The sequence below is a fragment of the Phaeodactylum tricornutum genome, genomic scaffold, assembly GCF_000150955.2.
Source record: "Phaeodactylum tricornutum CCAP 1055/1 PHATR_bd_17x31 genomic scaffold, whole genome shotgun sequence".
In the NCBI taxonomy this organism is placed as follows: Eukaryota; Bacillariophyta; class Bacillariophyceae; order Surirellales; family Neidiaceae; genus Phaeodactylum; species Phaeodactylum tricornutum.
The window spans coordinates 25080-38246 of record NW_002238021.1 but is presented as its reverse complement, the minus strand read 5'-3'; the positions used below and the strand labels follow the sequence as shown (position 1 = coordinate 38246).

Genomic DNA, 13167 nt, shown 5'->3' with positions numbered 1-13167 from the left:
TGCACAAGCGTTATCGGTCTGAATAGGGGTAGGTGGCTGAATGTGGCCAAGTTCGTCGAGAGTGACCCGGAAAGCGGTAGCGTCCTTGGCATTGTAAAAGAGGGCACCGAGTTCTGCTTCGGTGGCTATGACACACATAGGACGATTATTTGAAATCTCACAACAGGTCACGATTTGTGTTTGATGATTCGTATGCTGATATTGAGAACCATTTTATAGATGGTGCAGATTGGACGGATTTTTATGGTAATGTAAAGGAACCTATTCCGCCGAATGCTCCGAAGCCGCACGGTAGGGCTGTGGAGATAACTGCTTTTGTTGACGCTGACCATGCTGGAGACAAAGTCACTTGTTGTTCACGAACAGGTGTTTTGATTTATCTCAATTGTGCTCCGATTATGTGGTTTTCGAAGCGTCAGAATTCAGTTGAAACGTCTTCGTTCGGAAGTGAGTTTGTTGCGTTAAAGATTGCCACGGAGATGATTCAGGGTTTAAGGTATAAGTTACGGATGATGGGTATTCCGATCGATGGTCCGGCTAGAGTTTTGTGCGACAATATGTCGGTGGTACACAATACTACAGCGCCGGAATCAGTGTTGAAGAAGAAGAGTAATGCTATTGCATATCACTTTGTACGAGAGAATGTCGCAATGGGAGCTATCAAGATTGCTTATGAGCCATCGGAGACAAACTTAGCCAATGCGCTAACAAAGGCGCAGTCAGCTCCAGTACAATAGAATCTTATGCGTCAAATTTTATATTGATTCAAGTGAAGAAGGGTTTGCCGACTTTCCCGTTTCGATGAAGACAGTATTGGAACAAATTGCATTTGCAGTACTACATGTCATTGCATGCAGTGTCGAAGTTTTTATTTTACAAGTTGTGGATCCCTACTTTTCCCATAGTGGTTTTGAGGGGACACATCTCTCCATGTCCATGTCTATGTTTATGGTTTCGATGTGTGGGGACTAGAAAACCCTACGTCAAGCGGTACATGAGGGGTTCATATCCCTAAGTCTATCTGACAAGTCTATAATCTTATGTTTTTACGCCTTTGGTCGTCTACGAAAGTTTGCGGGATCCTTTCGGTTCCTTAGATGATTCTAGCCCGTTATTGTTCCAGTTTTCTAGTGTCTATTCTACTGTGCACCTCAATTGAGGAGCTACTCCTCAATTGAGGTGCATTTTTCAACCGAAGTAATCACAACAAAGCTGTCGGTTGCAACGTTTGCCGTTATTTCTATCAGCGTGTTTTTTGTGTTATGGGATAGAGGTGGCATGCTTTCAATTTCAATAGAGTCCGAGCATGCTTTGATTGTTGAGGATACCGAACGAAAAATTTAGTAATTTTTTCAATTTTTTAAAAACCTTTAAACGTGTTCTGCTTGCCCATCTTGAGCATTTGTTTGACTATTAAGGTTGTTACAACTGTACAATAAAATAACCATGACAACCAGAAATGATCCCCGGAGAGAAGTGGGTAGTTGGGTCGAAACTAAGGCCACTGCTGTCACCTGCGAAGCCAAATGTCGTCGTAGATATGGTGCCTTGTGGAATTCAAAAATGGTGCAAGGAGTAATTTCAGAAGTGCTGGTGACTCCAGGCTTTCGAACCAATCGGTCGACAACCAACATAAAGGCACAATATTATCTCGGGGGAGGAACTTTCAGGGTGAAAACATTGAATATTCGAAGAGTGAAATTATTTGCGCCTTCTGCGCTTAATATCACCAATCGCAATTGTGAAATATCAAACCTTGACCAAGCATCGCTGTCTTTGCTTCCGCGAGAGGAAGCACACTCTGATTATCCCGAGGAGACACAAACTCCCATTCCGTACACTCCTATACCCCCCATACCTATGGATATCCATCCAGGACTAGCTCAAGTGACGGGTAACAATAATGGAGATGAAAATACTGGGTTGGACTCTGAAGATCAACCCATGGACCGAGATGTAGCGCCCAATGCGGATACCCACGGAACATTCTGGTATAACAACAGCAATGCAACTAAATGTCAAATGAATGGAGAAGTCTCCTTCCGGCCGTGGGGTGTTAAAAATACTGTTGGTGAAATTTTTGGTCAAGGTACTGATTCACGAAGATCTGTTTCATGTCTGGATTACTTTCTAATGATGTTTCCAACTACAACCCTCAATACAATGTCAGATGAGACAAGGAAAGTTCTTTCTTCTATGGGTCAAAAGGAAATCTCAAATGGAGAGATGCTAAAGTTCTTTGGTGTATTAATCCTTGCCACACGCTTCGAGTTTTTGGCAAGGGCAAGCCTTTGGTTGACAAGGAGCACCTCAAAGTATGTGCCGGCTCCAGCTTTTGGTAGGACTGGGATGTCTCGGGAAAGATTTGACAAAGTGTGGCAGTGCCTTTGCTGGACCAAACGAGCTGATCATTTGTTTGCTGAAATGGGGAATGAAAGCGTTTGGTGGACTATGGTAGATGGCTTTGTTCAGCAATTTAATGCTCACCGTGAAAATCGGTTCAGACCATCTGATCTTCTTTGCATCGACGAATCAATATCACGGTGGTATGGACAGGGTGGCCATTGGATAAATCATGGACTCCCCATGTATGTTGCAATTGATAGAAAGCCGGAGAACGGGTGTGAGATTCATAACACTGCTTGCGGTAGCAGTGGCGTCATGCTTCTGCTAAGGTTGGTAAAGACAGCAGCAGAAGAAGCACTTAATGGAGAGCGTCACAGAGAAACTCTTCATGGTACAATGATTCTCAAGTATCTTGTACAGCCATGGACAATGTCTGACCACATTGTATGTGCAGATAGCTACTTTGCTTCAGTGCTGGGGAACTGATGAGAGTAGGATTGCGATTTATCGGTGTCATCAAAACAGTAACAAGAAGATACCCCATGAACTACCTATCAAACAAAGAATTGCATCAACAAGGAGATCAAAGTGGGCTCATAACTAGGGACTCCAGTGGTCAGGCATCCATGCTCTCATTTGTTTGGATGGATCGAGAGAGAAGATACTTCATTGCAACTGCCTCTTCACTTGAGCCCGGGAAAAAGTTTCAAAGGCAACAATGGAGGCAGGTAGATGAAGCTCCCAATGCACAGCCATCCCTGGTGCTGCTGAGTGTTCCGCAACCAAAGGCAGCTGAGATTTACTATACATGCTGTCCTATGATTGACAGACACAATAGACACCGGCAGGACACTCTAATGCTGGAGCGAAAGCTGGGTACACATGACTGGTCCATGCGAGTCAACATGACTATTTTCGGAATGATTGTGGTTGACTCTTGGCTAGTTTATCACCAATCCACCAATACTAAGACAACTCAGAAGGAATTTTATGCTACACTTGCAGATGAGTTGATTGACAACAACTACGACAACATGGGTGGATTGGCATCAATCCGACGGCGTCTGGATGTGATAGATGATGTGAGTCCCCTCCTTGCTTGTGGATCATTGGCACCAAGATCAGGATTAGCTGCTCATCTCACTCCAACTAAACGAAAGAGAAAACAAAAAGACGGAACTGAAACGAACTATCTGCTACAGGGTCAATGTTGTGTGTGTACACAAAAGACTACATCCTGTTGTTCTCAATGTTTGGATGAGACTATAGGGGGAAAAGAGGTGTGGATTTGCGGTACAAAGAAAGGCAAGATGTGCTATGTACGTCACATGCACAATGTACACGGTCTGTAACCCGTTAATTTCCACTTTTACGTACTTGAGTTGCATGCAAAGGCCTTGAGTTTATTCACCCACTGAAGTACAGGTTTATGTATGTTCTTTTATTTTCGACCATAATTTGTATTAGGTATAGGAGTTCAAAGTGTACCTTAGTTTTTGGTTTTGTTCTAGTAGCCCTCGGTACATATCGTACACACTACAATTTTGCTTTCCGTCCGTTTTTTGCTCCCCTCAATTGACTGTGAGGAAAAATCCTGCTCAATTGAGGAGTTTGCACAGTAGAATAGACACTAAGTGTCTATTCTACTTCTGTGCTCACCTGAGGACCAGTCCTCAGGTGAGGCCACTTTTCAGACCTCAGGTGAGGCCACTTTTCAGACCTATGGTAATAAACAAAGAAATCATTATTAAAGAAAGTTACCGCTACCGTTGTCTTCAGCATGCTCTAAAACGTCTTGGGGTAAAGTAGCAAGCTTTAATATCAAAAAGTGACAGAGAAATGACCGTCAACGGAAAGTTCATCGTTTTTTTTCAATTTTTTTTGGCGGGTAAAATGGCTTGTCTGGACGTCAATGAAATGGCCATTACATCCCTGATACTTGGTTTATGTCATATAAATTAGGCTTGGTGCATTGTCAGACATGCCAGTGAGGGATCCTAGACTTCGAATTGGAGGGAAGGTGACGGCAAAGGCTTGTCATGTTGTGCATCTGAGCAAGTGCGCACAGAGATATGGCGTCAACAAGCACTCCAAGCGGCTTGTTGGAACGGTTCTAGACGTCACGACCACCCCTGTATCCGTTTCAACCGGGCGTACCTCTACTTTGATTACAACAGTTTATGATTTTGGAGAGAGTTTGTTCAAGGAAAAAACACTGAACATTCGGAGTGTAAAGGCATTTGTACTGCCAGAAGATGAAGGAATGTCCTTAATTGAGGAAATAGCCGCAGAGGCAGCAGAGGCAGACATGGAAGCCGGAAACTTGATGGAAGAGAGTGTCGAAGCCCCGGTAGCCGAAATCGTTGAAACCCCGGCTGACATAGAGCCCAATACCTTGGTTGACACAGAGCCCGATAGCCCGGTAGCCGAAATTGTCGAGACCCCGGTTGATGACAATACCTTGGCTGACACAGAGTCCGAAATTCTGGTAGCCACAGTGCACCAAACAGAGTGGTATGTGAATGAAAGAAAAACCCGGCTGGATGTGAATGGCCATGTCTATATTGGGCACTTCTATATCCGTACTTCAGTTGGTGACCTTATTGGTCAAGACTCTGACAATGAGGTGAGATTTTCGCGCCTCGAATATTTTCTGCTCATGTTTCCGCCGACCCAGCTGACTACTATGTGTTGGCTTACAAATACTATGCTTGCTCAACAAAACAAGCATCCAATCACAGCCGGAGAACTTCTTCGGTTCTTTGGAATCCTCATACTCACCACAAACTTTGAGTTCAGTAGCCAGGCCCAACTATGGTCCACAACTGCACCCTCCCAACAAAGAGGGTGACAAGGAGGATGAGTATCTACCTCATGGTACAAAGATTATCAAAGAACTTGTTTGTCCTTGGTGGGGGAATGATTGGATTGTGTGTGCTGATTCTTATTTTGCCTCCGTTGTGACAGCTGTCGAGCTTAAGAGGATTGGCTTGAGATTCATTGGGGTTGTGAAGTCAGCAACGAGAATATATCCAAGACACATGGTTAGCCTACTGCCAATGTACAGGAATAGGAAAGTCTGCTGGACAGAAAGAAAAGCAGAAGGATTTCTACAGTGCCTTACAGTGGGCGTCACCATAGGATGAAGAAATAAACTCAGTATATGGGTATCTATTTATGTGTCAAATGTACAATGGAGCGACTTTATGAAGCGGTAGGTATCTCAGCCGCCTTCGGCTAGATACCTAGATGAGACCATGAAATTGGATAAATAACCCGGAGAACCACTAGTATTTACGTATTAAAAAAAACTACATTGATAAATTGCAACTTACCAAATGTTAAGTTGTTTTTTACACTCTTGTTGGCCCAACTTGGTGTTGGATGCCTTTGGAGACTTCGATCGGGACAATTTTGACGAAATTTTTTTCCCGGTATCTTCCATTGTACGTTTCCTTGTGACTCTACAATTTTTATCAGATTCATCATCTGATGAAGCGATGAAAGCTTCATCCAAGTCCGCCATGGTGACTTTTGTGTTTCAACGATTTGGCGTCGAAATCCACTCGTGACTCGAGTCACGAGCTAGACCAAATTTTTTTGGACTATGATAACTCAATCTCTCCTAGGAGTCAGAAATTAAAAAAAAAACTGACTAGAAAGTTCGAATCAATTCCTTTCCCACTGTAGGGACAGCAGAGCCATTTGCGCCTTTCTAGAAAAGTTATAGCCAAATGATCATCCTATGGTGACGCCCACTGTTAGCCAAGGAGCTGGTTGACAACCAGTACAATAGTGTTGGAAGTCGCAAAGTTGGGAGGGATGAGTTGGACAAGGATAGCCCAACAATCTCCAGACCTGGAGAGCCGCAATGTGGTTTCTCCGCACATCTAACACCCACCAAAAGAAAAAGAAAGAACAAAGATGGTACTATTAAAAACCAAAGACAGCAGGGAAGGTGTTTGGTGTGTTCCAAGAAGACCACATATGTTTGCTCTGTATGCAAAGTTGTTGAGACAATTGAAAGCAAAGAACCATGGATTTGCTACACAACGGGAGGGCAGCTATGCTCTGCCCAACACCTGACTGCCTTGCATGGTAGTTAAAGACTTTATAGTAGTAATTGGATACAAGTAACTCCTATTATTTATGGTAAAAATGTGTTTCTTAACCATCATAGCTAAATCCCTATTATCTGTATAGTTTTGTACTGTGTCTACAGGATTTGGCCCATTTAAATAATTTTTTTGTGTCAATTGAAGGCAAAGAACCATGGATTTGCTACACAACGGGAGGGCAGCCATGCTTTGCCCAACACCTGACTACCTTGCATGGTAGTTAAAGACTTTGTAGTACTAAGTGGATACAAGTAACTCCTAGTATTAATGGTAAAAATGTGTTTCTTAAGCATCATAGCCAAATCCCTATTATCTGTATAGTTTTGTACCGTGTCTACAGGATTTGGCCCATTTGTTTCTCTATTTCTGCGTCCTCAGCTGAGGACAAATGCCTGCCTCAGCTGAGGACAAGGGCCTAAGGGGAGGGGTATCCCAGAGTAGTAACTATGTACCTCGCTGTATAAAATTTATCCAAAAACTCTTCCTAAGTAATTCCTCTGGGATAGCAGGGTTTCCCTCTGGGATGTCTAAGTAATCCCTCTGGGATAGCAGGGTTTTGCTCTGAGATATCAGGGTTTCCCTCTGGGATATCAAATAAGGTTAAAGCTACTCCTCTGGGATACCTAACTTGCTGACGTCCGGCATACAGCCTTCACAGTCAGTTGTTCTTCCGCGAATTGTTTGTGTCGTGTATTTCCTCTGGGATATCATATCCTTCCTCTGGGATATCATGCATTCCCTCTGGGATATCAAATAGGGTTAGAGCTACTGCTCTTGGATACCTAACCTGCGGACGTCTGGTATACAGCTTTCACATTCACAGTCAGCTATTCTTCCGCGAATTGCTTGTGTCGTGTATTCCCTCTGGGATATCATATGCTTCCTCTGGGATATCAAGTATTCCCTCTGGGATATCAAATAGGGTTAGAGCTACTCCTCTGGGATACCTAACCTGCCGACGTCCGGCATACAGCTTTCTGTTGTTCTTTGCGAATCGTGTTTGCGTCAGCACGTTGTGTGGCTTTGTCGGCCATACGTATCTTTTAATATCCACGTGGTGCTCTGTTCATTGGCACTATGATATTCGGACTATGATTCCATTCATCGTTGTCCTGTCGCTTGACCAATGATTCCGCTGCGGCGGAAACCATCTAATGCATGGCCATGGCGAAGTCTAACAAAGCACACAAGAGGACTAGTAGTACAGCTTGCAAAGTGCTTTAGAATAAAATAAAGTGAGCACATCATCCGATGTGCACAAGACTAGACTAAAGTGATGACCCTAGCATCTCATCCTGAGATGTCCTCTAAGGTCATTTGTCCTCAACCTTACTTCCCCATATCCGGGTCAGTATGGCTCTATCAAATCAGTCCCCTCGAGCTAGAACCGCAATACCTCCGCACACAGCAAAAGCTCTTGCGCGTCTAGCCCGATAAAGCACACTCTTCCAGAGGCTGGCTTCAGAATCCATTTTGGAAACTTCCACAGGGGTTTGGAATACCTTAGTACACCCGTTGTTGGCCTTTGGTCTTTTACCAAAGAACCGTACCACTCAGCATTCTCAATCGCGGACCAGGAACACTCTTTGTCAGAAAATCACTCAGATTCGTCTCTGTCGGTTCCTTAGCAATTGAGACAATTCCTGCTGCCTGCGCCTCGCGCGTTCTATGATAATTTATCGCATTGTGCTTCCGCTTCAATGCTGTCTCCGGCACAGTCGAACTGATAACAACCGACTGGTTGTCACATAACACATGGGTTGGTCCGTCCAGTCCAACTCCAAGCATCCTCAACTTATACCGCAATCCTTCAATCATGTCAATTGCCGTCCGCATCGCACAAAACTCTGACGAGTACGTTGCTGATTCCACCGTGTTCTGCCGCTTCGAGTACCACAAAATTGGCGCACGGTTCACGTAAATCAATACTCCTGTATGCGACCGGCGAGTCAACCGACACCCGGCATGATCCGCATCAACAAAACACGTCATTGACACTGATCTACCTCGTTGTTCCGGTACGTTAGGCGGAATCGGCTCCGCTGCACCCGGGTAAAATTCCGACCAATCTTTCTGAACAAACCGTTCAGCATCAAACGTAGGAACTGAATCGTCAAAAACCAAGGTCGACCTTTTGTGAGCCTTCAGATATGCGAAAATATGAAATAGCTGCTGCAATTGCCCTTCGCGTGGCAGCACCAAAAAGCGAGACATCATTGCAACATCCACCAGAATATCGATCCGGCCCAATTCACACATCCACCTTAGGACCCCCACTAGACCCTGATAATACGTGACCCTCCTTGCGTCCAATTCCGGACTCTGGTCTAACTCTGGCCTATAGCCAGCACTGAGAGGCGTCGATACCCTTGTAGGAAGGCATTTATCAACTTTTGCCAACTCCGTTTCAACATCAGCAATAGCCGACTTGATGTAGGTCTCCGAAGACATCGCCCAGCGAATCTTCGCTGGATCGTCGGAACCCTCAATGCGCCACTTCTTGATCTCAGCTCCAAGATAAGTTGTTGGCTCCGCAACGGTACCGTTCTTGAGAGTGTACTTGGACTCTAGGTAGTCCATCGTACTTTTCGGGTCATGGCTAATGGCGAGAATATCGTCAGAATACACGAGAACGTACTCCCAGTACTTGAAACCATCTGGTTTGGTCGCGGGACGCATCCAAACATCAGGATCAGCCTTACTGCTGACATAATCCGCCTCACGTAGGGTTGCAGCCATATGGTCTCTCCATCTAGCTCCACTCGACTTTAATCCATATAATGCGCGAACGATCAACACCGGTCGTCCGGCGTTTGATCCAAACTCCTTTCCAGCGCGCGTCCAGACTTTCTCTTTTGTTTTGGCGTTCAAATATGCGTTCTGTACGTCAGCCGCAAGAATGTCCAAGTCATTTAACGCCGCCAATAGGAACGCGATTCGCACACTGTCCCTAGAAACAACACTTGCGAATGTCGTATCTTTAGGTGGATCCGTCGTGTGCCCTCCTGCTACTAGGCGTGCTTTCCTTTGTAGTGAAAAGGCCTTGATATCGAAAATCATGTGACATTTGATTTCCTTGTAGCCGACCGGCATCCGGTCATCGTCGCGAAATTCAAACGCAGGCATCACATTTTTCATTTCTTTCGCAATTCCATCGCGCCAAAATGTGGTCCCCGTTTCCTTATCGATACGAAGTGCTTCTCCGACAGAATGAGGTAACTCAATGCCGTACTTGTGCGACCGCTTCCAGTATTTCGACTTGACCTTTTTAATTGCCCTGTCTCTAACACGAAGTGCATGCCGTACCCACCAAGCAAATGCAGGCTCTTCAACAATTTTGTTCGCAACTGCATACTCGGCTACTTCAATTGGGTTCGATTCTTTCAGATGCTTCAACGGAAGCCAAGTCGTCGATCCGTCTTTCCATGATACAAGAAGTTTCCATCCTTTTGTTGTCATGCGAGGTTTCCGTTCGCCATTCTTACCAGTGGTAAAGCCATCATCCTTGCGAACCGCGTTACCATCAACTTTATGGTCTGTGATCTCTTTCATCAAGAGAAACTCACGACCTTCATGGTCAATTTGCGCGTACATATTCTCTGCAATTATGTTGGCCGCATACACGTTGATTGAACCGTCAGGAAGCTCTACCTCATACTCACGTGTGTCGAGGATCGGATTGCTGTGACGGGTCCCCACAGGATTGCCATCAGCATCATGTTTCCGAGCCTTTACAACACCACGCAACAATTCACCACCAGTTGGTAGTAAGACTTCAGCAGTCAGATATTCGTCCAGGGATTCCGGCGTATAATCGTCGGCTTCGGCCTTTTCGGCAGCCTCTTCGAGAGGGTGGAAGTCCTTGTCGGCATACCCTTCAAACAGATCATCAGTCGGACCCGAAATTACATTTGCAAGTTGACCATCAATAACCTGGTTTTCTTCTGCAGTTTTACTGTTTCCAATTCTATTTTCGATGGCTAGATCAAGTTCAGCAAGGTCAGCCTTAAATTCATCGGTAGCGGCTACGTCTGGAAAGACGCGAGCAACAGAGGAACGTGCAATTGGGATGCATGACTTTGGAAGAATCCAAAAAGTCATCGCCTGTCCCACATCTGATGCAACTCCGACCCATCGGCCCAATTTCTTCTTCATTTCAGGGAAAGCAGAAGTTGGGTCGATGAACCAGACAGGCTCATACCAGTCAAATTGCGCGTACTCAGAAATATCGGGGGTGTCCCCTTCCAAAAGCTCTGTGGCAACTCGACCGTTTAGCGCAGGAATGTCATGAGCAGTTAATCGACGGATAGCCGACACCCATTCACAACAAAAACACCATAGGCGCCGTGGTGCACGAGAAACCTGCAGTCGGTGCCGAACAGCCTTCTTAATTTCACGAATTTCTCCTTCAGCTCGATTCTGCCACTGGCTGTGTGGCTCCGTTACATGGTGATGTATATGGTGACGCTGCTCAATCTCTCTCCAATGTTTGCCACCTCCCTGCTCCTTAGACCCATCATAAACTAGGTCACTCATTACCCCAACATCATGTATCCACTTCATTAGTGCATCAGGAGCTTGCTGCTTGGTCTGCAGAGGGTAAATACGCGAATAGGCCGTGTTGGTTGTGAAAACCTGGGCACACTTGTACTGGCGGATGGAAATCACGGACGAAAACATGGTGTCGGTGTAAACCTTGGTCCGAATGGTAGGAAATCGTAAATGCGATTGGCGAGTACGATACCGTCGGGTCAAGGGATGCATCACCGTTCTCACACCTTTCTGCGTTGTTACTTGCAGAGTCCGCTTGGCCGAATCCAGGCCAATATTCCAACGCTTCGACAAAACCTCAGCTGTCAACGCTGACCGTCTTTCGCTTGATGTCATACCTGAGACGACACAAGTGAAGTCTTCTGAGTCCGGGTACACATCCGAGTCAGCTCTACCGTCCAACCCGTCTCCACAGTAATCATCCGACGCAACATTAACACAGGAAATAAGGCGGTCCGCCAGATTTGTCTCGCACAATTCAACCTCTGTCAAGGAACGAAAAGTCTCAAGTATTCGCTGCGAAGCCGCAACAGTTCGTATACCATATGGGTGTGCTGATAGGATTGTGTGGCCAGTGGAAAGTCCCGTTGTGTCTACCAATGATACGCTCCGGTCTCTCTTAGCGGCCTCTTCTTCTCAACGGGCAAAGTCCGTTGAGCAAGGCTCCCACGGCACATCAGAGGTGAGTATGATATGCTCACACTCGTCAAGTTCCTGTTGCGTGGGCTTCCGCGACTCCAAAAACGAGAATATACCGCGCAGCTGCAGCGGAATCCGAAGTTGGGAGTCAGGAACATACAAAGAGTGCTTGGAGTTGGCGACGTACTGCCGAGGGGCATCGTCAACATCAATGCCAAAGTCTCGCATCTGGTTGGGGGTCAATAGGGTGTTTTTCAATCTGTCCCCAAAGAATAGGACCTGATTAATAATAAGAAGCACCACTCTCCCGTCTTCTGGTACTGTGTAAGCTGTGGCAACCGTTCCAATGGGGATATTCTTCAGTGCAGAATATTCACCGGAGAAAGGTCGCACAGTTACGGACTTCTGCGATTCACCAATCAAGACAGTGTTTGCCCCAGCCACGCATGTGTCTGCATGTGAATCCAACTCGCAGCGGCCCTCACCAAGATGAGTGCATGCGTTGAGATCACAAATGCTGCGTGTAGAGGTGAGGCTCAATATCACTCGATCTGGTAAAATGCATTGCTTAGTCCCCGAAACACTGGCATCGGGTGCCGCGTTTCACGCATCGTGATGCGTTTTCTGCTTCTTCGTTCCGTTTTCAGAAGGAGAAGCGGTGTCCGCAGTGAATCCGACCGATTTCTTATACGCACCACGGCCAAATTGCAGGCCAGCCGCATCTGAAGTCGGTTCCATTTCACTGCTGGTATGGACTTCCTTAGTGTCCACAGGCTCACCCCGTGCTACACTGTCAACACTCCTCTCTGATTCCTCGGGTTTCCCTCCTTGCTTCTTTTTATTACGCAGCGATCGCACTTTTTCCTGTTGGTCCTTGGAAAAACTTTTCCATTCTCCCGGAGTATAACTGCGAGCCGTGACTGCACCCTTGAAGGGAGTCGGGTTGCTGGCTCCTTTCCCGGTACCTCCTTTCTTACTCCCACCGGAGGCCCCACTACCTGATGTTTGCACATCATTGACCTGTCGAGGCGTGTTTTCGGATTTGCTCGTGGACGAAGACACAAAAGTCTTCACAAAAAGCTGCGCTTCCGGAAAACTGTTCCGATAAGTGGCATTGGTGCGAATTGTGTCACAAACATAACTCAGACTTGGGTCCTTCAATGCCTGGACCAAATAAGTCACAAGCTGCCCATCCGGCAACGCAACTCCGTCATTTTTGACCAATTCCGAGATGGCATACTGAAATTTCTGCAACAGCATATCAATATTCCAGTTACAACTTGGACCATTGTATGTCGTAGTTGACAGGATCTTGATGGCATCATCACGACAAACTGACTCGTTTAATGTTCCTTCCGCCTGTTCCTTTAATTTCAAAATGGACCAGCTTCAGGAGCGTTGGGAGCATCAGCATCAGCCATGGTAAGTGGTGGAAACGGTGGGAATTGAGTAAACGGTAGGACACGGCATTTCGGAAAATTTCGGATGAATTTTCAGAAAAGTGACAAGTTCG

At 45.9% G+C, this 13167-nt stretch overlaps 3 protein-coding genes across 3 annotated transcripts; 2 read left to right on the top strand and 1 right to left on the bottom strand.

The window, feature by feature from the left end:
* Positions 1-1446: 1446 nt before the first annotated feature.
* On the top strand, positions 1447-3819 carry PHATRDRAFT_bd1212 (predicted protein; the record flags this gene model as incomplete). The annotated part of the gene is made up of 4 exons (XM_002176175.1): positions 1447-2790; positions 2819-2870; positions 2911-3428; positions 3814-3819. The coding sequence occupies 4 exons, from the start codon at positions 1447-1449 to the stop codon at positions 3817-3819; spliced, it is 1920 nt and encodes a 639-aa protein (XP_002176211.1).
* A 508-nt stretch (positions 3820-4327) lies between these two features.
* Positions 4328-5487, top strand: PHATRDRAFT_bd1211 (predicted protein; the record flags this gene model as incomplete). The annotated part of the gene is made up of 3 exons (XM_002176174.1): positions 4328-4972; positions 5088-5223; positions 5414-5487. The coding sequence occupies 3 exons, from the start codon at positions 4328-4330 to the stop codon at positions 5485-5487; spliced, it is 855 nt and encodes a 284-aa protein (XP_002176210.1).
* Positions 5488-10431: 4944 nt separating this feature from the next.
* On the bottom strand, positions 10432-12914 carry PHATRDRAFT_bd1210 (predicted protein; the record flags this gene model as incomplete). The annotated part of the gene is made up of 5 exons (XM_002176171.1): positions 10432-10444; positions 10543-10987; positions 11354-11569; positions 11717-12106; positions 12350-12914. 5 exons carry the CDS (start codon positions 12912-12914, stop codon positions 10432-10434), a joined length of 1629 nt encoding a protein of 542 aa, XP_002176207.1.
* Positions 12915-13167: the final 253 nt, after the last annotated feature.